Source organism: Nilaparvata lugens, chromosome 5, assembly GCF_014356525.2.
Source record: "Nilaparvata lugens isolate BPH chromosome 5, ASM1435652v1, whole genome shotgun sequence".
Taxonomy (NCBI): Eukaryota; Metazoa; Arthropoda; class Insecta; order Hemiptera; family Delphacidae; genus Nilaparvata; species Nilaparvata lugens.
In genome coordinates, this window is record NC_052508.1 from 75272389 (window position 1) to 75298796 (window position 26408).

Genomic DNA, 26408 nt, shown 5'->3' on the forward strand with positions numbered 1-26408 from the left:
GGCTGAGATCTTCTCTTATGTATTGAGATCGTTTCATCCTTTTCTATTTCTTCTTCCTGACCCAAAACACCTAGAATAAAGACTCTTTTCCTGTTTCGCGAAAGTGTCATTTAATTGGCTCGTAGGAATAAGTGATACCGCGCCGGTCTAATGATCATGAGAACCCGAGTTCGAATCTCGACCGGGGCGAAAGTTTTTGACCACAGCACAATCAATTCATAGATTCGGAGGAGACGATAAGCCGTAGGTCTCAACTACCTAAAAAGTATTCATTATCTCTTATCATCATCCCTCTCACTCGTTATCCACGCACAAGCCTACGAGCTTATGTGGGCTTCACCCTCAGTCTTATTATAAAAACGAAGTTAGGACTTAGCAAGCCAAGCCAGGCAACAGCAGTATGGTGTAATGTCCTCGACAATGGTGTACCTTTCTGCTCAGTTCTATGAAATAATAATGGAATTTCCTAGCAGCGCAGTTTCTCCTCGTACACATTCGGGCTCCCGTATTTCTGCTCCTTATTCTACCTAATGCTCTCTCACTCTTCCTCTCTCACTCTTTAGTTTACTCTCTTGAACGCCATGAACATATCACCCCAGCACACATTGCTAGCTCTACCCTGAAGCTTCCCGATCAGAGAAGTTTCAGAATAATCAAACTTGTTAAATATGGCAATCCCAACTATTTCAAAAATCTGGTGTGGTACACTCACACAACTTTCCTTGCTCATATTTGCAATTACGACCAGACTTTTGTATATGTGTATATATAATTGTTTTCTTAGTACTTTTTCCTTTGTGTAAATTGTGAAATTCGATGATTTTTTTTAGTCGTCATTTTTTTAAAGTCGTCAAAACAGCTGTTCTACAGATGAAATATCTCGACTATGTGTTCTTTTTATGAACTGCTCTGCCTACCTACCTCATGCACGAGAAGGAGGTTACAAAGTCCATTTCTCAAGGATGGGGTGGACCCCCCATTAGTTTCCCAGAAAGGAGACTCATGCCAGTTAATAGAGCTGATAAATAACTATACAGAGTATGAATTTGAAAAAAATCGGTCAAGTTATTTTGAGAAAATCGTGAAAACATGGCTTTTTTAGTAATTATCCGCCATTTATCTCAAGTATATTACGGAGCTCCTGCAATTTTCTCAGAAATGAGACTCATGTCAGTTGATAGGGCTTATAAATAGCTATCCATGGTATGAATAAGAAGAAAATCGTTAGAGCCGTTCTCGAGAAAACCGCGAAAAACATGGTTTTTTAGTAATTTTTCCGCCATTTTTTTCGCCATTTTGAATTCAATTTTATTGAATTTCTTATTGTCAGATCCTCATGGTAGAAGGACCTTAAGTTTGAAATTTCAACTCAATCGGTTGATTAGGAATGGAGTTATCGTGTTCACAGACATACACACATACACACACACACATACACACACACACATATACACACACACACATACACACACACAGACCAACACCCAAAAATCATGTTTTTGGACTCAGGGGACCTTGAAACGTATAGAAAACTTGAAATTAGGGTACCTTAATTTTTTTGGAAAGCAATACTTTCCTTACCTATGGTAGTAGGGCAAGGAAAGTAAAAATGATTTTAAATTTGTTTCCGATGGTAGGAGGATAGACGCTTCCCATACTAGAACTGGTGCAAATACTCTCAGGATACCTAATCATCGAACTACTCTCTATTCCAAATCGTTTCTAGTCAGTGCTTGTCGTGAATGGAATAAACTTCCCAACTCTATTAGATGCATTGAGAGCCGAGCGGGCTTCATCCTGTCTTTGAAAAAGTATCTTATAGAGAAAATGACTGAGTCTGTCCAACCCTAGAGCACCGCATGACACATATTCTAATCTCCCTTCCTTTCCATTCTCCATCCCATTCATTCATCCATTTTCCACATCCCATCTCTCTTCTACATAATACATATTCATCTTCCCATCTCAAGATTTTCAGCTCTTTAGTATTGTATATTGTCAATATTACTCAATAAATGTCTAATATTTTGATTTATATCCCACCCTATAACGTTTGTTCCATTTATCTAATTCTAATTATCAATGCAATATTGTATTCACTATTATTTCTGGACTGAAAAGTGGACTCAAATCTATTCAAGTGGATAGCATAACCTATAATTTTTATTCATTCATAACTCTACCTTCATTGTATTATCATTCATCTCATCATCATCATCATCACCTAGGCTTAAAATACTTCTAGAAAGTCGCCTTTGTAAAATAATAAATAAAACTCACTCAAATTCCATTCTTGTCATAATTCATAGATTCATCCCATAATTCTAAGATTCAAATCAACCAGTTTTTAACTTACTAAGTAGAGTTTCTTATTTGAAGATTACTTCGAGTTATAATTCCCAACAGCTCTAATTCATCACAACCCGGTCGTGTGTTAATGGGAAGGATATTTTATATCCTTCTAAAATAATCGACAATTATTTGTTGAAACACCGCCGATTTATGAAGTTATACATCACATTATTACATTATCGTTATTCTAATTGCATTTCTATATTTATCCTCTTTGATTAATTATTTATACTTTGTGAAATTCTTTGAATAACTAGCATTATCGTCATTTAATGTAAATTAGTGTATAAGCCAGTAAATATTGTAACATATATAAAATAAAGAAATCTAATCTAATCTCTCTCTCTCTATCTCTCTCTCACTCACTCACTCTCTCGCTCTCTCTCTCTAACTAACTAACTCTTTCTAACTCTCTGTCTCTCTCTCTCTCATAGCATGCTAACATGCTATGGAGTGACATTTTGACAGATGATGACAGGTGCAATGACAATGAGACAATGCACCAGTGAAAGTGCATACATCAGCCCATTGCAAATTGCAATGCATCTCAGGCAAGCCCAAATTCTATACAGCATCCCTATAGAGAGGTCCACGTTATAATGGCAGTGGAGAAAGATAGAAGAACAACGTTGCCGATCCTCTGTCTTGTCAATAGCACAAGGTTACCTTTTCTCCTTTCACCCTGTGATTTTGATGATGTACTTATTGTATAAATCAATAAAGAATAAGACTCCCTCCTTCTTCTTTATCATAATGTGAATTCACATTGATATCTCAACCCTACTCTCATCAGAGCGCATTGATAAACCGAGCCTACCAATAAAACTCAAACGTGTCACTTCAAACACGTATAACACGGTATATAGGATTGATGTTCGCTGACTATCAGGTCATAAACATTGTGCACAGTTCAAAATCAATATCACAGAAACCCCTCAAGTTGAATTTCGAATGGAGTAGGTGGCCTATCCTCCCAGCGTCCAGTATCTGATATGAATTGACAGAAATGTCGTGCAACTCGACTATCAGTTGATTCCCAGTCGAGCAATTCTAATTTCCCGCGCTCCACCGATCAATCACATTGACGCTTTTATTGGTGGTGCGTAACCGACTTTCGAGGTCATAAATTTATTATCGTTACCAAACATTCACATCGTTCCAAATTATTTATGTGGTCGTTTCATTGCTGAATGCGTTCATAGCTTTTCATTATTCCCTGATTCATTCCCCTTTTGCTACACGGTTCTGTGTTATTTAATGGATTAAAAGAGAATAATGTATGAGATAATACATGGTTATACTTTTTCAGTATGTTATGCTACAATAATAATGATATTTTGGAGATCAAAATTTGGATAATAATCCCTGATTCTCTACAAGATAAGAGTCTGGATAAATTTTCGATAATATCACTTGAATTTTAGAAGTGAAAGTTGATTTTTAAATACTTTTAGGTATTGACACAGTGTCTATAGTGAGGTCCACGTTATAGTGGCAGTGTTTGATTAGTATTGCTATCTTTGTCTACTATTCAACAAAGCGGATAGCACTATCTCGTTCACGCTTTGCTCTGTTGCCAGATCGGCTTTTAAAAATGTAGAATTGATAATCACTCACCAAATATTTCATCTCAATTATGAAAGTTCATAATGAAATTATTGAAAAATATAATTTCTGGCTTAATAAAATATAATTGATTATTTTAAACGAGAATGGACAGTTAATATTACATCAATAAATAAATTTTTTCTACAGATACCCTGAAAAGAGGCCATTTCTGCACTGATTTACTTGGTTTGACTGTAGACGAAAGATTGTCATGGAATGAGCATGCTGATAAAGTAGCTGGTAAGATTAGCAGGGGTCTCTTTGTATTATGGTATATGGTAATATTTGTGAATAGAGATATTGCTAGGTGTGTGTACTTCTCTCTCATTTACACTCACCTGGTATATGGCGTAGAACTTTGGGGAAGTACGTCTGGTTTAAACTGTCAGAAATTATTCATTTTACAAAAACGTGCAGTGAGGTACTTTGCAAACCTGGATTACAATCAATCGTGGAGGAATGCATTTGAAGAACTACAATTACTCACTTTTTCATGTATTTATATTTACAGAGTAGTATTATACATTGCTAATAAGATTAAATCATTGAAAAAGAATTGTGATGTTCATGGTTATTCTACTCGTGGCAATGGGGACCCATTTGTTAATCACCACAGATTGAGATTCTCTGACAAAAGTCCTAGTGTAATTGGTTTGAGACTATTTAAAAAGTTACCAAAATGTTTATATGCCCCATCAATAAATTTTAAAAGAGAACTCTATGCATACTTAGTGAATAGGGCTTACTATAGTGAAGATGAATTTTTGAATGATGACACTTGAACTCTGCTGTTGTATTATAAATGTATTCTTACCATTGTTATATGCTTCAATTTTTAATTTTACATTGTTATTCTGTCTATTTTTATGTTTTGACTTGGCCTGTATGTTCTTTTTTGGCTCAATAAAATGAATTTGAATTTGAATTTGAATTGCAGGCCGCAAAGAATCACTTTTCCGCTCTAGTGCGCAAAGTAATACTTTGCATACTCCAGATTTGCAGCATGACAACGCAAAATAGTTGGTAGGTTATATGGAGCACCAGTGCAGGAGAATCAAAATTATGTTGGTAACAGTGACTGTGGTGGTATTAAGGCAGTGGACAACAGCTGTTGACAGCCATCACATTTAGCACACAGCCACCTTCATTCATTTACGACTACATTATTGAATTTGACAATGAATTAAGGTTTTTATTAATAATAAAATCACACAGAGAAATATTTGATGGATTTCAGAGAATTTTACTCATAATTACCCACTTTTCATATTCAATGATAACTGTAGGAAAAATTTAATGTGAAATACGTGCGCAAAGTTCCTCTGCTGCACTCAAGAAACCATTCCTATAAACGTTTCTTTTGGTGCAGCAAACTGTCACTTTGCGCACTAGTTGCACAAATAACTATTCACGTTGCAGATGATCAGCAACGTTGTTCTCCTATCTTTCTCCACTGCCATTATAACGTGAGCCTCACTATAGAGCCTAGAGCTCTTTGTGGGCATCACCTCATCCTCATCACTCTCGGAGAAAATATAATTATTATATTTTCTGTGTAGTTGAGAAGTTGATATTGTGGTAATTATTCCTATTGAATGAAAAAAACTAAGGAATTGTCAAAAACCACAGATTTATTGATACTTAGAAAGACCGGTTTTTGGTTATTACACCATTGTCAATCTCTGATAAACACATCGAAAGTTTATCAGAGGTTGACAATGGTGTAATAACCGAAACCGGTCTTCCTTGATATCAATAAATCTGTGGTTTTTGACAATTTCTTAGTCTTTTTCATTCAATAATTATCATATATTATTCGCACTTTAACTTATGCAATGTCTCATTTCTCTCCACTTCTAGACTTAAGGTGGTTATTGAAAAATCAGCAAATGTGAGATATTTTTTATTTGTTAATTTCTCAAACGTGAGATTCATTTATTATCGACAATTTATTAACCTCCACTCCCCTTTTTTCTGTTACAGTTGTAACCCGTTACACGCAACTGAACCACGATGAGCCAACCAACGCCATCAAAGAAACCACTATGACGTCACAGCAGGACCAATTCCAAGCTGAGGACAAGGACATGTTGTGGGACCATCTGCGAGGGATCGACACTGAGGATCATCTGCGGGGAATCGACAGCGAGGAGATGCTCGGCGAGGATAAGGCGAGTCGCGACTCGGGAGCTGGATACTGGCTGCTCCGTCTTGGACAGACCACGACAGATGAGCCTGTTGTCTCCACTACGAATGCCTCAGGATCTCCCGCAGATAAGAATATGTCTCCTGATAGCACAAAGTCAACAGAGGCTGGCGAGGTGACCACTGTCAATAACAATCTCAATATACTACCTCCGTCTATGGTCGAGAAGAGTGATTCAAAAGTGAGTAATAAACTTTCTTTATCTATGGTTGAGAGTCATTCGAAGTTGAACAACGATCTCCCTCTATCAATGACTCATTCAAAAGTGAATGAGAACAAATCACAAGATGAACCGTCTCCATCTATTGTTCTAAAGGATCTATCAATGATTGAGAAGAGTCATTCAAAAGCGAAATCAACTGTTGTGAATGAAAACAAATCACAAGAAAAACCGTCTCCATCTGTCGTTCTAAGCGAGGACAAACAGAAACGAGTGCTACTGGTTGAAGCCGAGTTGAAGGAGAGAGATACTTTTGTAGACAGTGAGGAAGAGGTCTTCGAAGAGACAAATGAGATACTGAGGGAGAGACAGAAGTTCAATGAGCGCATCATCAAGGATTTCAATGAGGAGAGGCTGTTCGATAGTGACGAGCAGGAGAAAGAGGAGGAGGAAGAGGAGGAGGTGGAGGAGTCTGAAAGAAGAGCGCCGTTCTATGGAGAGAGAGGGTTCCCTGGATTGGAAGACAACGACATTGGGGATAGCCCGTTCAAGATGTGGGATCAGAGTAGTGATGAGCAGGAGAAGTTGATCGAGGAGATGGTGGTCCACAATGAGACGGCACTTCTGGAGGCGGCGAGGCTGTCTGTGAGTTCCGGAGATCAACTGCAACCCTCAGGTCGCTGGTTTCTGCTGCTACTAGCCGGCAACTCCACAATTGTCCGCCTCAGACAGAAAGACTTTGCCAAGTACTTGAAACTCAACCTGGCTGCGAGGTTGTCTCTAGAGTATGACGAGGTGCGGGTGAACAGGGTAGTTCTGGCACCACCCCGTTTGATGGTGAACGTTAGCGTGGTGCCCTCCAACGAGAACGGGGTGGAGGATTTGGATGAAGAACTCGAAATGGATGACAGGGTGTTTGGAGAGGAAGAGGCGCCCCTCCATAAGCTTGCAGAAACTAATGCAACACTTTTGGAGTTGTCTGGAGAGGAGTATCATGTGGTGAGGTTCTTATCGCTGAGGTCACAACAACCTGTGTCACTGGATGATGTACCATCAGCTACATCGATGATTGTCAATGATCGACACACTGATATAGAGACAGTGATCTATGTGGCTGTGGGGGGAGCTTGTGCGGCAGTTATCCTGGTTACAGCATTGATGGCACTCTTCCGTTACCTGAGAACGTTGAACATCGATTGGCCCTGGCACAGGTCGAAGCCACTGTTCAACTCTCTGCCGAGACATCAGCGCATGAGCGATGAGACACTGCCCTCGATTGGAGGTCCCCTCACGGTGATATACTCGGGGAGTTTCGTGGACAGGAGCGGTCCTCCATCTGGGAACTGGTTGGAAGATCATGCCTCAATGTTGGCCGAAGATCCGGCCAGTGAAGGACCAGTCTACACGTTTGCAGCTAACAGCATTTTGACTGATGCGTTGATGACGGATGCGGGTCTGACTCCAGACAGTCCGCGACAACCGAAGCCCGACAGCAAGCTGCACATCTTGGGATGTCGACCGGGTCATCTGCTGATTCCGCAGCGGTCGCCTGCCAACCATCCCCGTCTTAACAGGGTTACCGCTGTTGATAACCCCAACTACCAATCATAGTCGCTTCCATGAGCCAAAACACCTTCCATCAACGGAATTCCTCCATTGGAATGAAATTTGTGATGTGCCAGAACACCACTTCCATCAGCGTACTTCCACCATTGGAGTGTGCCAGAACATCACTTCTTCCACCATTGGAATGGAACTTGTGGTGTGCCAGACCACCTTGCATCAATGTACTGTGGGAACATTGGAATGGATCTCATGGTGTGCCAAAACACCTTTCATCAATGTACTGTTCCACTACCTCCATAAACAAAGCCATAGTGCATGATGGTGTCATCCGATGAGTGATTTCCAATGAACGATTTCCGATGTGCGATCAGGGAGAAAATAGTCCACTGAGCGATCCATTGTCCATAATAACAATAAGGATAGGCAGATGCTATGAATGGGAGGACTTAGGTGTCATTAATCATCAAGGACAGTGACGGAGGAAGGCCACAAGCGTATGTGTATACTCAGATTATGATTGAATCAGTACCTACCACCTCCCATAAAAAGGAATCTTTTGTTGAAGAATAATTGTATCTAATGAACAATCTATCAACAAACTATTAACAAATTCGATTTGGTTATTATAAATTTATCAAAATGAAAAATGAATTATTAATATTTAAGCACCTAAGTTTGAATGTAGATTTTGAGCTCTGTTGATGGAGTATAGGAGCCATTTCACTTTTATAAACTTACTATAACGATTATAGATTGGCATAAACTTGAAATCAATTGTGATTGATGTAGGTTGCTCCAGATGTGAAGTTGATCTTAAATCTTCTTGATATCTGCAAGATAATTTATCGCTTGTATAGCCTTCCTCTGGCGATTAATGACACCCAAGTCCTCTTTATTCTTATTTTCCACTCAGCACAAAAAGTTTAAAAAACGTTTAATAAATGTTTAAAATTCGATAAACGTTATGAAAACAACGTTTAATAAACGTTAGAAAAGTTTACTAAAATAAACGTTCAATAAACGTCTAGAATGTTTAATGCTGATGAACGTTATGAGAACAACGTTTGATAAACGTTAGAAATGTTCACTAAAATAAACGTTAGTAAGGTTTGGTACTGTAGTATGGAATTTTTACAGTACCTACCCAGTCAACACACTAAGTGAAAATCAATAATATTTTTCAGAAGGTGTCTCCTCCCCCCTCACCTGTGTAATTTGTTATTCTGAACAATGGATCGCTCAGTGGACTGCTAGCCCACAAAGTCGCTCATCGGAGATCGCATATCGGACGTAGTCTAACCGTGCATGACAGGTGGTTGATGGTAACGTCAGAACAGGTCCTCCTACACCAATAAAAACATTAGCTGATATGGATCAGCTGAGATCAACAATTTTTCATTGGTGTAGGAGCCCTACCTGTTCTGACGTCACCAGAATTCACAGTGACTTAGCTGATATGGATCAGCTGAGATCAACAATTTTTCATTGGTGTAGGAGCCCTACCTGTTCTGACGTCACCAGAATTCACAGTGACTTTGTTTACGGAGGTGGTGACTGTTCCCATCATTGGAATGAAACTCATGGTGTCCCAGAACACCTTCTATCAACGTACTTCCACCATTGGAATCAAATTCGTGGTGTGCCAAAACACCAACTATTCTAGTCTTCAAGAACCTTGCTTCAACGAACAATACTAGTAGTGTTCATCTGCCAACTCGTACTGATAATATTAATATTGTGTATATTTCAACCATGGACATGTACATATAGTGATTGTGGATTGTATATAGTAGAAAATAACTTGGAAGCTACCCCCGTGCATGTCTTGCAGTTTCTATACTGGGGTCCACTTTACAATGGCAGTGTTTGATTAGCAATGGTATCTCTATCCTTGTCTATCATCCAATAACGCGGATAGCACTATCTCTTTCTAACTTTGCTCTGTTGCCAAATTTTGATTGAATTCTCTTCCTGGAGACTCTTTGAAGAGTATAGGAAATCGTCAAGGACTATTTGTCAAAAAATAAAAGGATACATATAAACATATATTATATACATCACATTCTACAATGTACATTACAATTTAACCCTCCCAAAAGCCTCATTCTCCATCCATAAATTCTTGAATACTGTAGTAAACCCCGTTTGCTGAATATTTTTTTTCAATAGCTTTTTGAAAATATCCTTATTCTCATTTGACGTCTTTCAACAATGTAGAATATTAAATAAATAATTAAATATGATTTTATTGCCGTTAAATTCCTAGAACAATAGGCAAAGTCAAATATTGAATACAGTAAGACAAAAGATAAAATCAAATTTTACAGCAACTGTACATACAAAATTACATTACTGAGTCTTGAAAATAATACAGTACCTAAGTAAACTGTAAGTCAATTGGATTTTTAAATACATTAATAATATTCATTTGAATGCAAAAAACATATTCCTTACAGCACAACTTGAACCTTTAGAACAATATATAAATTCAAATAGAAACCTCTATTAACTCTAAGCAACAATTATTTCACTCTCAAAGAACTCTTCAACACTATAAAAAGGATTTATCACAAGCAAATTCAATAATCTCGTCTTAAATTTCATAATTTAATAATCAATGACTAAAAACTGATAATTAAAACTATATTAAGCAAACCCAGGCTCTATCCAACGGATATGGTTTTTAGTGATTTGGAGGTCATGACTATACGTCCATTATACATAAAAACCGTAATTGAGTACTTAATAAAATATAGATCCGATTTTCCTCTCACAATAAACTCTACACTTAATTATTATAATTCAAGGACTACTGCTAACAAATATGTAACCTATAACACTAATATTGAATGTATAAGGAGGCAGTTAATTTACATAGGTACTAAAATAATAAACCTCACTTTCTCATGGACAATAAGATCAGCGGGAAAATTGAACTGGATATAAAAAACTGGACATACAGTAATTTCTTGTTCCATTTAGATATATGACTCGAGATTTCTGCTCCAGCATTGTTTTTTTCATTTTTCAGTGGACTCGCTTGCCTTTATTTTGAGTACCTATTCCTCTGTTTTCTTCCTTCCCCCCATTTCACCCTACCTTTTTCCCTCATTACTTCTCTTCTCTTCTTTGCCTGCCTATTACATGGGAAACCATAGTTGGCTAGGTATCTTCCTCTCTTTTTTTCTCTTCTCCAACACACCCAACCACAAAGCCCATGGTTTTTATATTTGTAACATTTTATTGTGTTTTATTTGTTTCATAATTCTTTGTAATTTTGTTTTGTCTTGTTTTGTGTGTTTTTAATAAATTGAATTGAATTGAATTAACAAAATATTTCATCTTAATTATGAAAATTCATTATGAAAAATATGATTTCTTGATTGATAAAATATAATAGGATAACTGATTATTTTAAACGAGAATGAACAGTTAATATTACATCAATAAACCTGTATTAGTTACCCTCCATAGAAGGCATTGACAAGACAGAGTTTCGGCAACTTTGTTTTCCTATCTTTCTCCACTGCCATTATAACGTGGACCTCACTGATATAGTCAGTAACAACTTAGAACTAAGACGACGTAAATGTCAATCAATTCATTCATTTCACAGACGAGCATAATATGAAATGATAGCTCCGAATTCATTGATTGAGACGTAAATATTTTCCAGCATGGTGTCTATAGAGTAACGAAATTCTACCAGGATTCATTCCTAGTCTTTAGGAAATAGATTAATAATATTTATGTATCATGAAAAACAGATTCAAATCAAAAGTCGTTTCAATTATTGTGGTTTATCCTGAGTTGAGAATAAAAGTGTTATGTTTCTAAAGATTATATTTTTAATATTCTATCGCATGTTGAAATTATGTAAATTGTATACAATCTAGTCTAATTATTGTATGAATCACTTGTTTTTCATTGATGTCAATGATTATAAATCAATTGAAACTTATTCATTAATTGAGCATGTTGTATTGATTTAATCAATCAATCTCCCCATCACAGTTAAATTTAATAATAGACAAGAAAATCACAACAGAAACCAGCAATAATATATGACATAATCATTATGAAACGAAAATCCAAATTAATTGCTGCAAATCACCCCAAAGACTTCTGCTACTGCAAATATTGACAACAGGGTAAACAGCTAGATGGAAATTCGATGAGCGCCACTATACAAAAATTATTTGTCTGCCCGGGAATAAAAAAATTTTTTTTTAAGTAGCGCTCATCCAATTTCCATCTAGCTGTTCACCCTGCTGTCAATATTTGCAGTTGCAGAAGTCTTCGGTGTTATTTACAGCATTTAGTTCCCGGGCTGACAAATAATTTTTGTATAGTAGCGCTCATCGAATTTCCATCTAGCTGTTTACCCTGTTGTCAATATTTGCAGTAGCAGAAGTCTTCTGGTTATTTACAGCATTTAATTGGGATTCCCGCAGACCTCCCAAATACCTCTTGGTATTTAGGAGGTCCTGATTCTCGTATACTACTAATAATTATTCATTTGAACAAATGCAATTTCCAATTCATTTCCATCAATAATATAACATCTTTAAAGTGGGTATGAGATTCCACATAATAGATAGGTCTGAGAGTATAATATAAGATGTACTGTTGCATACCGCACTGTACTAATAATTCAAGGTTTTATTGTTTTCAAGTGCAAGAAAGCTGTGCCTGAAATCAATCAAAATGTTGACGTGCATATTAGTAGTGTGTGTACAACTATACCGTAGTGCATCAGGCATGGAAATGAGGCAACCGATATCAATTATGTCTTGAACCTCAAATTGTAGAACAAAGTATTTTATCAATTTCAACAGCCTATGAATAAAGTTAAATTTCTCATAAAAATCTTCATATAATAATAATAATTAATAAGTCGAGTATCCAAATAAAGCAATATAACTAGAACTAAGGACTTCTGTTATTGAAAATATTGACCGAGGAACTAAATAGCAGATGGAAATAAATTATGAATCAACAAAGAAGTTTCGTTGAGTGAAACTGCCCAAAAAACATGCCCAGACCGGGAATCGAACCAAATTCTTTATAGGCAGACTCTTATGGAATGGAATAGGAATTATAACAAGGTGATAATAATTAATACAAGTAAGTGATACAAAATTATATAGAAAATTTATTTTTTTAAATTTCACATCTTGGAGTGATAATAGAAATTCATTAATACCTATATTCTTAAAACAGTAATATTCTATACAAATCAATTGATGTCATGGTGAACAAGGATATTATTCATCTTAATCTAAAAACTGTACAAAATCTTAGACTAACGGTACACTATATTCTGATGTATCTTGAACTATTATTTATTCTATCAATTATTATTGAAAAGAATATTATTATATTCAATATAAATTGGATCTTAATCTTTTTTATTATTTTATTATCTATTTATAGTCAATAGATGTTCAATTTTTTCCTGTCTTTTACTGAGCAAATATCAAGTATTATCGTTAGTACTACATTTCACAATGTAAGGCTCAACTTAAGGTGCGTACAGATATACGCGCCGCGAACATGAGCAATTCACTTTTAATCAGCTGATGCCAAGCTTTCTATATATATATATCTTATACCGTTTCTGTAAAAATAGAGATATAGTCAGGTGATTAAAAGTGAATTGCTCATGTTCGCGGCGCGTATATCTGTACGCACCTTTACACTTACGCGACTCAGGTCGAGAAGAGACTCGACTCTAGTGGAGAGCATGTCGTTTCAAATGGTGACGTCGCGGAGACTAGAATCGACTGGTCTGAGTGTCACCGTTTGAAAACACATGCTCTCGACTATAGTTGAGTCTCTTCTCGACCTGAGTAGCGGAAGTGTGAGTTGAGTCTAAATGTGATACACATTCTGTTGCAATAAGCTAGATTTTTTAAGATAATTGTTTTCCAGTAGCCCAGGGAGTGATCCGTGGTCTAGTGGATAGAGTGCTTGCGTAGCAGCATAGAGATCCCGGGTTCAAACCCTCTCACAACCAAAAGTTTTTTAACCAGATCACTCCCGTGATATCGGATGGGCACGTTAAACTGTCGGTCCCGGCTGAAGTATGACAGTCGCAAGGCCCATTGACGGCTCAAATTATATATTCAGGCGGTGGAACCTTGGAGCAAGGGACTCCCCACCAACAAAAGGCATACGAATTTACTTTTTTTCCAGTAGCCCATTTTGGTTGATTAGAGGTTTTAAAAGGTTTCTCCCATTTTTTTTCTCTATCACTGCCACAAACACGGCTCGATCTTTATAGTAAGGTCCACGTTATAATGGCAGTAGTGGTTGATTAGCAATGGTATTGCCATCCTTTTCTATCATTCAACAAAGCGGATAGCGCTATCTGTTTCTCGCTTTTCGCTCTGTTTCCAGATCGTCTCTCAACAATGTAGAATTATTAATCAATTAACAAAATATTTCATCTTGATTACTGGAAAATATAATTTATTGCTAATAAAAAATAATTGATTTTTGTAAACGAGAATGAACAGTTAATATTACTACATCAATAAACCTGTATCTGCTACCGTATATAGAAGGCATTGACAAGACAGAGGATCGGCAAAGTTGTTCTCCCATCTTTCTCCACTGCCATTATAAAGTGGACCCCACTATAGTCATAGAAGAGCATCACTAGAGAAAATATTCAAAAGTACCTAACAATATATGGTTCTTTATTTATTCATTCACTCAATCACCTACGACCTATAATTATATATTATCTAAAAATAATTCACTGTACGGTATTTTACTGTAATTAGCATATTGGGGTGAACGGTGAGCTCATAGTAATCCATTTTTTTACATAAAATATAACAGTTTCCATGTGAGAATATAATTACTTTTTCTGACAAAAATTTCTGAAAAAATGTTCCAGTGAGGTCCATGTTGTAATGGCAGTGGAGAAAGATAGGAGAAGAACGTTGTCGATCCTCTGTCTTGTCAATGCCTTCTATGGAGGGTAGCTGATACAGGTTTACTGATGTAATATTAACGGTTCATTATCGTTTGAAGTACCTGAACAATACTCAGCCGTATTGGCTGTGAATTTTTTGTCTTTGCAGCTTTAATATAATAAGATTTATTAAGTGAGAAATTATATTTTTCAATAATTTCATAATATTAAGATGAAATATTTTGTTAATTTATTATTGATTCTACATTGTTAAAAGACGATCTGGCAACAGAGCGAAGCGAGAAAGAGATAGCGCTATCCGCTACGTTGCCGATTCTCTGCCTTCCATAGAAGGTTACTACAATATTTTTATATTGTTTTTATTAATTTCATATAGCAAAATAGCAATATGTTGATATTATTAGAAATGTTCCATTCTTGAATAATAAACACAAAAAATTAAAAGTTATTTGATCAGCTGTTTAATAGACTTGTAATTTGGACAATATGAATGTCAACAATTCGTGTCGTCGTCGACTGTGGAAATTTACGCACAAACGAAAATACACCTTAACCTTCCGGCAGTCGCGCTGTTGTAAAAAGTACAACAGTGTCAGTGCTGCACAAAACTATTGAATGGGGTGGTGTCAGTGAATGAGTTTTACCTATGCATTCCAAAACTTTCCCCCATTGCTCCATATTTTTTTCTATCATATTACTTATCATTATATTTAAGAGATTATTCCTTATGTTGTGATGTAGATGCATTAGAATTGTGTAGGAGGGTTAAGTGGGAGAGAGGGCCATTTCTATCTATCCAGTGAGTTGCAGTATCAACCGAGCAATGATTCAGTCTTTAGGTGCCATTTAGTCGCCACAGTGCATAAGTCGCACTGTGCATAAGATAGGGAAAGACTATATACGGGGACTGTAAACGAACCAATAACACAGAATTGATGGCTTTGCTTGATGTACCTTATTGGGCTATGAAATGGTAATCATCCAAATATTCATAGGCGTAAAATAATCCAAGAAGATGGAAAAGTTATTATACAATTAATTAATATGTTTTGACAGTAAACAGAGTACATAGAACTTGGAAAATTGGATGTTGTACAAAATACAACACGCGACTGCTCGTGTGATTGAGTACGGCGCGACTACCGGAAGGTTAAGAAATAATTTTGAACGGACTATAGATATAGCCATTATAACGTGGTAGACCTAACTATAGAGACCAGAAGTATTGCGAGCACAAACCAATCATAGATTTATATCAGATCAAGTTTAATTGTCGGTCCCGGCTGAAGTATGACAGTCGTTAGGCCCATTGACGGCTTCAATTATAATCAGGGGATGTGGGAACTTCCCGCAAGGAACTCCCCACCAATAAAAGCATTGCCACCTCTAATACAAGGCCCCAGCCTACTATATTGAAACGTCGCAGTGTAGGCCTAGAATCTAATACATGATTGGTGAAGAAGATTTAAAAAAATACCAGCTGATCTTTTTCACCAATCATATACTAGATTCTAGCATAGAGAAACAATAGCGTAAGTAGATATCCCATGGTATAGGGCGTTTATGTAGCAACTTTTACTGTTATCTCAAGCCGATTACTGTCGATTATTGTCGATTTTTACTGTTTTGACCGGGTAAGAGTGTATGAACGGCACTATATGAGAGACTACCAGCGTCATAAAGCTTCACAGGAAAGAACTACGTGGACTATCAGCTTGAGATAACAGTGAAAGTTGCGACATAAACGCCCTATACCATGGGATATCTTCTTATGCTATTGTTTCTCTATGAGTCTAGGCCTACACTGTGACGTTGCAATATCGTAGGCCGCGGCCTTGTATTAGAGGTGGCTATGATAAAAGCCATACAAATTCACTTAATTTACTTTTCCTACAGTTACGTTGAAAAGTGGCCATTGCTGCACTGATTACAGAACGCAAAGAATCACTTTTCCGCTCTAGTGCGGGAAAAATTTTTCTGCACTCCAGATTTGCAACATGGCAACGCAAAATACTTAGTAGGTTATATGGAGCAACAGTGCAGCAAAATGAAAATGAAGTTGGTAACAGTGACTGGGCTGCTATAGTGAGCAGAGGTGCAACCAAGCACAACGCGCTAATTATTATTCATTATATATTATAATGGAGGACAACGAGGACTTTAGGATTTTAGGATTAAGGTTTTTATCAATAATAAAATTACACAGAAAAACATTTGATGGATTTCAGGCAATTTTACCCATAATTACCCACTTTTCATATTCATTGGTAACTGTAGGAAAAACTTAATGTGAAATACGTGCGCAAAGTTCCTCTGCTGCACTCAAGAAACCATTCCGCCCTCGCCTACGGCTCGGGCGTAATCGTTTCTTTCGGTGCAGCAAACTGACACTTTGCGCACTAGTTGCACAAATAACTATATTGGATCAAGTTCTGAGCCGCCATTTTAGTCCAAAAAAGCAGACAATTCTGAAGAAGAGGAGCATGGCAAACATGCCGAGTATCTCCTGCCAGGGCGATACGCCCTCGATGTCCAGGTAGTAGATGATGATGCGAGGATTCTTGAAGTGGCAGTACATCTCGTGGTTGCAGTCGAGGAAACCCCTGTTCATGCCGAACACCACGATGATGAGGGCGATGACGCCCGATCTGAGGAAGCTCAGCTTGAGGATGGGCATAAACCAGGCCGGAATATCTCGGGCAAAGTCGAAGCCGTAGATCGCGAATCCGAGAAACGGCGCAATTGTCATCGGTCCCACTGCGCTGCCGTTCTGCAACACAAAACCAAATTAAATAATCTTGAACTGTAAAATAAAAAACTTTTTGTGTAGTTGAGAAGTTGGTAATGTTGTAATTATTATTCATATTAAATGAAAATACTATAAGAAATTGTCAAAAACCACAGATTTCATTTTAAGTTAGAAAGACCCCCAAGCAGCAAAATAATCAGTTGAAAGTACTTTAAAAAGTAATTTCAAATCACTTTCAAGCACTTTAAAATCATTGTACAATGATTTACAATGCTTTAAGTGGGCAAAATTGTGATTTATAAACTACCCGAAAATCATTTGAAATCACTTTCAAATGATTGAATAAGTTCTTCAGAATCATTGATTCATGTACTTTCAAATCACTTCAAAGCATTTCAAAGTAGATTAAAATCACTTTTAAATTACTTTTAAATGATTGTACAATGCTTTAAGTGGGCAAAATTGTGATTTATAAACTACTTGAAAATCATTTGAAATCACTTTCAAATGATTGAATAAGTTCTTCAGAATCATTTAGAATCATTGATTTATGTACTTTCAAATCACTTCAAAGCATTTCAAAGTAGATTAAAATCACTTTTAAATTACTTTTATTGTACAATGATTTACAATGCTTTAAGTGGGCATAATTGTGATTTATAAACTACTTGAAAATCATTTTAAATCACTTTCAAATGATTAAATAAGTTCTTAAAAATCATTTAGAATCATCGATTTATCTACTTTTTAAATCACTTCAAAGCATTTCAAACTAGATTCAAATCACTTTTAAATTACTTTTGAATGATTGTACAATGAATGTACAACCGCGGGTTTCGGTTGTTACACCATTGTCAATCTCTGATAAACTCCGTGAGGTTGTTTGAGGTTTATTGAGGTCCGTGAGGTTTATCAGAGATTGGCAATGGTGTAACAACCGAAACCGGTCTTTCTAACTTGAAATAGAATCTATGGTTTTGACAATCTCTTACTATTTTTATTAAATGTAAAATTAAAATATTCAAATCGATTTGAACTAAAAGGTTCTAATCAAATCATTCAATGAATTATTTTCATATATACCGTACATCACATTTCAGTATAATACTCCATGTCACTGATAAATCAAATTAAATCAAATTCCTATTGTGTTACAAACAAAATGAGACATGTCACAATTTTCAAATTATGAAATTGAAAAATTTTTGGGCAATAGCCTTTTTTTTCTTTTCCGATCTTTGAATTGTTTGTGCTAACCTAATAATAATAATAAATTTCAAATAAAATATCTGAGATGTCATACCGTATTACCGTACATCACATTCCAGTAGGCTATTATATACTCATATCACTGATCAATCAAATCAAATGACTTCCCCAGAATTTTAAAAACAGAATGAGACTTGTTACAATCTCAAATAACATATCTAAGATGTCATACTACCGTACATCACATTTCAGTATTATACTCATGTCACTGATCAATCGAATTAAATCAAGTTCCCAGAATGTTTCAAACAAAATGAGACGTGTTACAATTTCAAATAAAATATCTAAGAATTGGATGTTTTTTATTAGAGAACAAATAAAAATATTTAACAAGTACTGACTATTATTATAGCACAAAAATACGTCCAGAGGGCGTTAGAATTATATACATCTAAATGGTAATATTCGGAAAATATTGTTGATCAAGAACTAAAATTCTTCAGAATTGATTTTTTCATTAAATTTTACTCATTATCGAAAAATCATAACTCAATACTCATTGGAGATAGAGAGTTCCGATTAATCTCATTTTATTTAGAACTTTATAATCTAAAAAAAGGCAAGAGCAAATTTGTCTGTCCGATTACTGGATTTGGCAGGATCAGCTGAAAACTGGAAAATGAACCGAAAATACGAGGTTTTTGGACAACTCTGTATCTAGCATAAGGAAATTTTGCTTGAAGAAATTGGTTCTGGACTTCTCTCATACATCCAAATGATATATTAAAAAATCAGAACTACAACATAAATTTCAAGCACCAATGTATATAGTGGCTGGACTTTAGATTTTTAAATAAATTCAATTTTTTTTCAATTCAATCCAATTTATTTCACCAAAACACAAAAAAACAGTACAAAGATGTGACAATCAGAAAAAAAACAATACCGTAATTATTATTCTAAATATCTATATCAACTATCTGAAAATACGGCTGGAGGTGAAGAAACACAAGATTGATTTTTGAATTTAATTTTTCATACTTCAGATTAAAAAACAAGAAGATGTTCATAAAATAGAATAATTATAGTACCATTTTTTGAAATTAATAAAATAATAGATTGAAAATACAAATTATAACTATTTTTTTTAATTATTCAATCAATTTCAAAAAAGGGTTCTTTAATTCTATTTTATAAATGAAAATAAAAAGCTCTGAATTCATACTTTTTAAGAAGAAAATGTTTACTTACAGTGACATTGAATACAGATCCAATGGCAAGACCCCATCCCTCAGCCACAAATGCAGTCATGACGCCAACCACTGAGAAAACGAAAAACCTGTAGAACTCCATTGGTAGACCCGACATCACGTACACTATTGTCAGGAACAACTGGCTGAATATCGTCTGCAAACAACAACAATTATTTTTTGTGTAGTTGAGAAGTTGATATTGTGGTAATTATTCATATTGAATGAAAAAGACTAAGAAATTGCCAAAAACCACAGATTTATTGATACTTAGAAAGACCGGTTTCGGTTATCACATCATTGCAATCTCTGATAAACTAAAACTAAATACAAGAGCAGCAGAATTTATACTGGTAGGCAAGTACCAATAGCCTTGACCAATAGCAGTACTCGCCTACCAGTATAAATTCTGCTGCTCTTGTATTTAGTTTTAGTTTATCAGAGATTGACAATGGTGTAATAACCGGAACCGGTCTTTCTAATGAGAATCAATAAATCTGTGGTTTTTGCCAATTTCTTAGTCTTTCTCATCCAACAATCATTTATTTTTAACTTCAATTTACAATAGGTTATTCAAAATAATATAAGAGAACTCTTTTATTGATGCCATCTTTCTTGTTTTAAAAAAAGCCTTCAAAATGATATACCACACAATAGGTGTTCACATTTGAAATATACGAGTTACAACCCAAAAGTCACCACCTCATGAGGGGTTGAAATTCAGTTGTACTTTAAAAGGTATTTTATTTATACATTGATACATATAGTTTATAATATCATTTTCAACTATGAATGATTGATGGGGAAGGAACAACAGGCTTAAAGCTCAAAACTGTTCCTTTCCCAAATTTAGATGGAAATCCTCAAAAAATATTGGTATTCGACCAATATAACTTATCCTGAAAGTTACAGTATTATATGTCTACAAAGGTATCTAACTCATTGGAAGGTTCACATACATATGACTCACTCTGTATATTGTAATGTAGCCGATTATTTGACATGAATTTTTACAATCCGAGAGAATGCATTGTTTAAAGAATTAAAAGTATCGACGATGGTGAAAATTTATGACAAGTAAAATTGGACTGAAAAATGTATGCCTTTTGGCAGTCGGTTACGAGGACGGGACCCGGAACTCTCTACAGCAGATAATCGGGCCCGGCTCTACATGTAAAAATTCATGTCAAATAATCGGCTACATTACAATATCACAGGTCACAATTTATTCACTCTCACTGAAGCTTATTATTACTTCTAATATGATTATGTATAGTAGTTATTATTATTGAACGAAAATCCAAATTGAATGCTGTAATTCACCCCGAAGACTTCTGCTACTGCAAATATTGACAACAGAGTATAGAGCTGTATAGAAATTCAATTGGCGCTACTATTCAAAAATTATTTGTCAGCCCGGGAATCAAACCCAGTACCTCCTAATATTCTTTAGATAGCGCTGCTACCAGAGATTGTCAGTTTGGTGTAATGGTAACCATTCCTGACCGGAAATTAGGAGGTACTGGGTTCGATTCCCGGGCTGACAAATAATTTTTGAATAGTAGCGCTCACCGAATTTCCATCTATAGCTGTTTACCATGTTGTCAATATTTGCAGTAGCAGAAGTCTTCGGGGTGAATTACAGCATTCAATTTGGATTTCCGTTTAATAATGATAATTAAGTCATTAGCATTTCAATAATTGCAATATCTCAGTGATTTCCATCTGTAGTATTACTATATGTATTAGTAGCCTGATTATATTTTTATTAAATTCATCGAAATTATTGCTATATGTATAGTATCCTGATTATATTTTTATTAAATTGATCAAAATTATTACTATATGTATAGTATCCTGATTATATTTTTATTAAATTAATCAAAATTATTGCTATATGTATAGTATCCTGATTATATTTTTATTAAATTCATCGAAATTATTGCTATATGTATAGTATCCTGATTATATTTTTATTAAATTCATCGAAATTATTGCTATATGTATAGTATCCTGATTATATTTTTATTAAATTCATCGAAATTATTGCTATATGTATAGTATCCTGATTATATTTTTATTAAATTCATCGAAATTATTGCTATATGTATAGTATCCTGATTATATTTTTATTAAATTCATCGAAATTATTGCTATATGTATAGTATCCTGATTATATTTTTATTAAATTCATCGAAATTATTGCTATATGTATAGTATCCTGATTATATTTTTATTAAATTCATCGAAATTATTGCTATATGTATAGTATCCTGATTATATTTTTATTAAATTCATCGAAATTATTGCTATATGTAGTATCCTGATTATATTTTTATTAAATTCATCGAAATTATTGCTATATGTAGTATCCTGATTATATTTTTATTAAATTCATCGAAATTATTGCTATATGTATAGTATCCTGATTATATTTTTATTAAATTCATCGAATTATTGCTATATGTATAGTATCCTGATTATATTTTTATTAAATTCATCGAAATTATTGCTATATGTATAGTATCCTGATTATATTTTTATTAATTCATCGAAATTATTGCTATATGTATAGTATCCTGATTATATTTTTATTAAATTCATCGAAATTATTGCTATATGTATAGTATCCTGATTATATTTTTATTAAATTCATCGAAATTATTACTATATGTATAGTATCCTGATTATATTTTTATTAAATTAATCAAAATTATTGCTATATGTATAGTATCCTGATTATATTTTTATTAAATTCATCGAAATTATTGCTATATGTATAGTATCCTGATTATATTTTTATCAAATTCATCAAAATTATTGCTATATGTATAGTATTCTGATTATATTTTTATTAAATTCATCAAAATTATTAGTAAAGACTGCTGTCAAAAAGATTTAAATCTGGCTACTGGCTTAAAATTTATCAAGTTTTTTAATTGAAAGAATAAGACTTTGATACTGTCAATACCACTTTTAATTATTCGAAAATTAATTTATAATTCAGTACTAGGTTTCATGGTAAAACCTACTACCACATCTTTAGCTGAACTGTGGTAGGTTTTACCATGAAACCTGGTACTGAATTATAAATTAATTTTCGAATAATTAAAAGTGGTATTGACAATATCAAAGTCTTATTCTTTCAATTATGGAGAAATACCACAACATCTCATACCATACAATCTTTTTCATACAATCAAGTTTTTTGATGTTTTTCTGAATTAATTAATGCCTTTTCAAGTGTAATAATAATTTATTCCATCGTTCTGATGAACTCTCATACAATTTTTAGTATAATGTATATTTGGACTGTAAATTCTTGTGATCTTTATAAAAAAAATTCATAACTTCAATTTTAATTTTTATCAAAATTAGCGAGAGAAACAGTTTTACATAAAAGTGTTCTCATAATTTGGACCATTTTTATAAAAATTAGGGAGAGAAACACTCTTAGGTTTATCCTGTTGATTCTCTCCCAATCATTAATTTGATATTATGATTATGAAATGGAATAAATAAATTAATTATACCTTATAAAGCCGCGTTCACACCAAAGTTAGATAATGTTAGTTAGTTAATCTTAATACTTATAGATTCTATTAGATTGAACATAACTTATCATACACATGATGAACATATGTGTTTGTCAAGTTCAGTTCAATCTAATAGAATCTATAAGGATTAAGTTATTGACATCTTGTTAATAACTTTGGTGTAAACCCAGCTATACACTTCAGATAGGTACCTTAGTTTTCCTGCTCCCCTGTACATTTTCACTTTTACTATTTATTTTTATAATGAGAAACTTTTCTTCAATTTACCATGGTTGGAACTTTGGAGAGTTGTAGAGCCATGTAGTAGGGCGTGAGTCGATACCATCGGTTGAAGTGTTCTTTCTTCAAAAGTTTCACTTCGAATGGAACTGAAAATAAAAAATTACATAATTTATTATTATTTAACGAAAATCCAATGTGAATGACAGCGAATTGAACTTCCATCTGTAAAAACTACAGATAATAATATTATCCATTGCTGGATAAAAATTGTCAAGTCATATAAAAAAATAAATATCAGAATAGGTTGAAATTACTCTTTTAATGTATGAAATCAGGGGCCTGTTTCATAAAAGCTACAAGAAAGTTACAGGAACCTGTATTACAGGTAAAATTTAGAAGTTTGTGTTTCATAAACAATTTTCCCTGTAGAACAATTTGCAAGACATTTGCCTGTATTACAAGTAAATAATACAGGACTTTATCATTTTTGTGTTTCATAAAAAGAAACTTCCTGTATTACTGGACCTGTAAGTTGTTGAATATTTTATGATTGTTTAGACCATCCTAAAACTTTTACAAATCTAGGTAAAATCTTGAAATGTGACATTTTGTTGTAAAGACAACGTGTTAAAATGGATGAAGGTAGTAGTTCTAGTAAAGATGACTTTTTTTATTACTTGTGGGCCAAGATTTTTTAAGGACAAAATTTCATACAATATGATGCAGGAAACTCATCAATATAATGAACGGTTTAGACAAAGCTTTCCTCAGTAAAGCGTTATTGGAAATATTCAGAAAATGTACGTCCATAATGTTTTATGTTTTTTATTAAACAAATTTAATTAATGTGGTTAATTCAATTACTAACATTGATAATCAACTTTTTTTTAACATTACTACTTACATAACTGTCATAATAAGTTATGTAAGTTAAGTAGTTATTATAATTTCTCAACTATTTATCATTAACAGTGCTATTTTCCTGCATGAATACAATCTGTCCATCGTCAGAAATTTGATAATGTGGATTTTCCACCAAAACATCTTAAGTAGCACTTTGTTCAGATATTAAGGTGCGTACAGACTTTCGTTCTGCTAAAAGACCGAACGTCACTCCAGCAGAGCGATTGATGATCGACCGGGAGCAACAGTGGTTCGACCGGGGAACGCGAGAAGATCTAACATCTTCCATAATGTTCATGATGGGTGCGTGGGCGGTACGACTGTGGTTCGATGGTGGTACGATGGCGGTACGAGGGCGGTACGAGGGAGGAGCGTGCTCGGTGCTGGTTGGAAGCGCGAATATGTGTACGCAGCTTTATATTGAGCTCGTTGGCCAATGAAAACATTAATTCAAAATAAAGGAACTGTAATACAGGCAAATATTACAGGTGATTTTACAAGTGTAGAATTATTTTTATGAAACATAATTTTACAGGATTGTAAATTTCAATTTATAAGTCCTGTAATACAGGCCTTGTATATTACAGGGGTTTTATAACAGGCCCCTGAGCTACTTATTTCTATTTTTTAATAGAATTATAGTACCCTTTGAAATAGGATAATAGAAATAGGTTATAGAATAACCTGGAGATGTTGTGAACACTGGAACTAGTTGTTAGGTATATTATTTGTACCTGGTATTATCTTAATCTATTATTTCATCAATTTCAAAGGATACTATAATATTCTATCTCTCTTCTGTATAGGGCTACTTGTAATATGAATAGAAAGAGAAGTAAAAAATCTCAGTACCCTTTTTGAATTATTCAATCACAATAACATGTTTCAACATTGATGCCATTTTCAAGTGATATGAAGTAAATAAATGAATACTGCTGGAAGATTCTATTCTATCTGGAAGAATCCTCCAGCAGTATTTATTTATTTTGAATTGAAATTGAATTGAATTTATTGCCAAAAATTACAAATACATATTTTTACAATACAATATTAATAGCATTGATTGTAACTTAAGTGCATCAATAACATCAATGTAATACTTGGCACTGCCAACATAAGATTCCTTGTGTGCTGGCAGTGAGTTGCAGTTTATTTATTCTCTATCAATTCAGGTCAGTATATGAATTAATATACAATTGATAATGCTAACGAAGAAATTACAAAAAAATTTAATAATGCTAATGAAGCTATACCTATTATACAAAAAAGAGGCACAGGCTTACAGCAAAAAAAAATACTTGCAAGAATACTATACATACTATACTATGATGAAAATTTTAATGTGATTAATCACTGTGAGATCTTGAAGCCATCATGACAGTGAAACTTTCTCAAAGAAAAACAAATAAACTGATACAATAAAAAGAAGTTCCTGTAATGTGAGTTGGGACAATTACAAGCCTGGTTCAAGAGTATACATGCCCATCGCTCACTGTTTTTAGTAACAATTATTTGTATACAACGTTCTACTTTATACCACTAGTTTAAAGAATACATTTTGGTCAATCCAATATTCTATACTTTTAATTGAATCGCGTGTGATTTTTTCATCTACAAAGTCATTTGGAATTTTGTTTATAATGTAGTTACAATAATATTGAAATTGATGCCTGCATATGG

General features: G+C 34.3%; 2 protein-coding genes across 2 annotated transcripts in view; one reads left to right on the forward strand and one right to left on the reverse strand.

The window, feature by feature from the left end:
- Nucleotides 1–10144, forward strand: part of LOC111051614 — a 101323-nt gene extending 91179 nt beyond the window's left edge. Inside the window, exon 3 of the mRNA XM_022338156.2 lies at nucleotides 5944–10144. Within this exon, the coding sequence (XP_022193848.2) occupies nucleotides 5944–7937 (1994 nt within the window). The 3' untranslated portion in view covers nucleotides 7938–10144. The remainder of the gene's footprint in view (nucleotides 1–5943) is intronic.
- A 6513-nt stretch (nucleotides 10145–16657) lies between these two features.
- Nucleotides 16658–26408, reverse strand: part of LOC111058699 (ATP-binding cassette sub-family G member 1-like) — an 83748-nt gene continuing 73997 nt past the window's right edge. The window contains exons 9-12 of the mRNA XM_039429293.1: nucleotides 23871–23971; nucleotides 20048–20203; nucleotides 17258–17608; nucleotides 16658–16725 (exon numbers count right to left, since the gene is read on the reverse strand). Of these exons, the coding sequence (XP_039285227.1) occupies nucleotides 17264–17608; nucleotides 20048–20203; nucleotides 23871–23971 (602 nt within the window). The 3' untranslated portion in view covers nucleotides 16658–16725; nucleotides 17258–17263. The remainder of the gene's footprint in view (nucleotides 16726–17257; nucleotides 17609–20047; nucleotides 20204–23870; nucleotides 23972–26408) is intronic.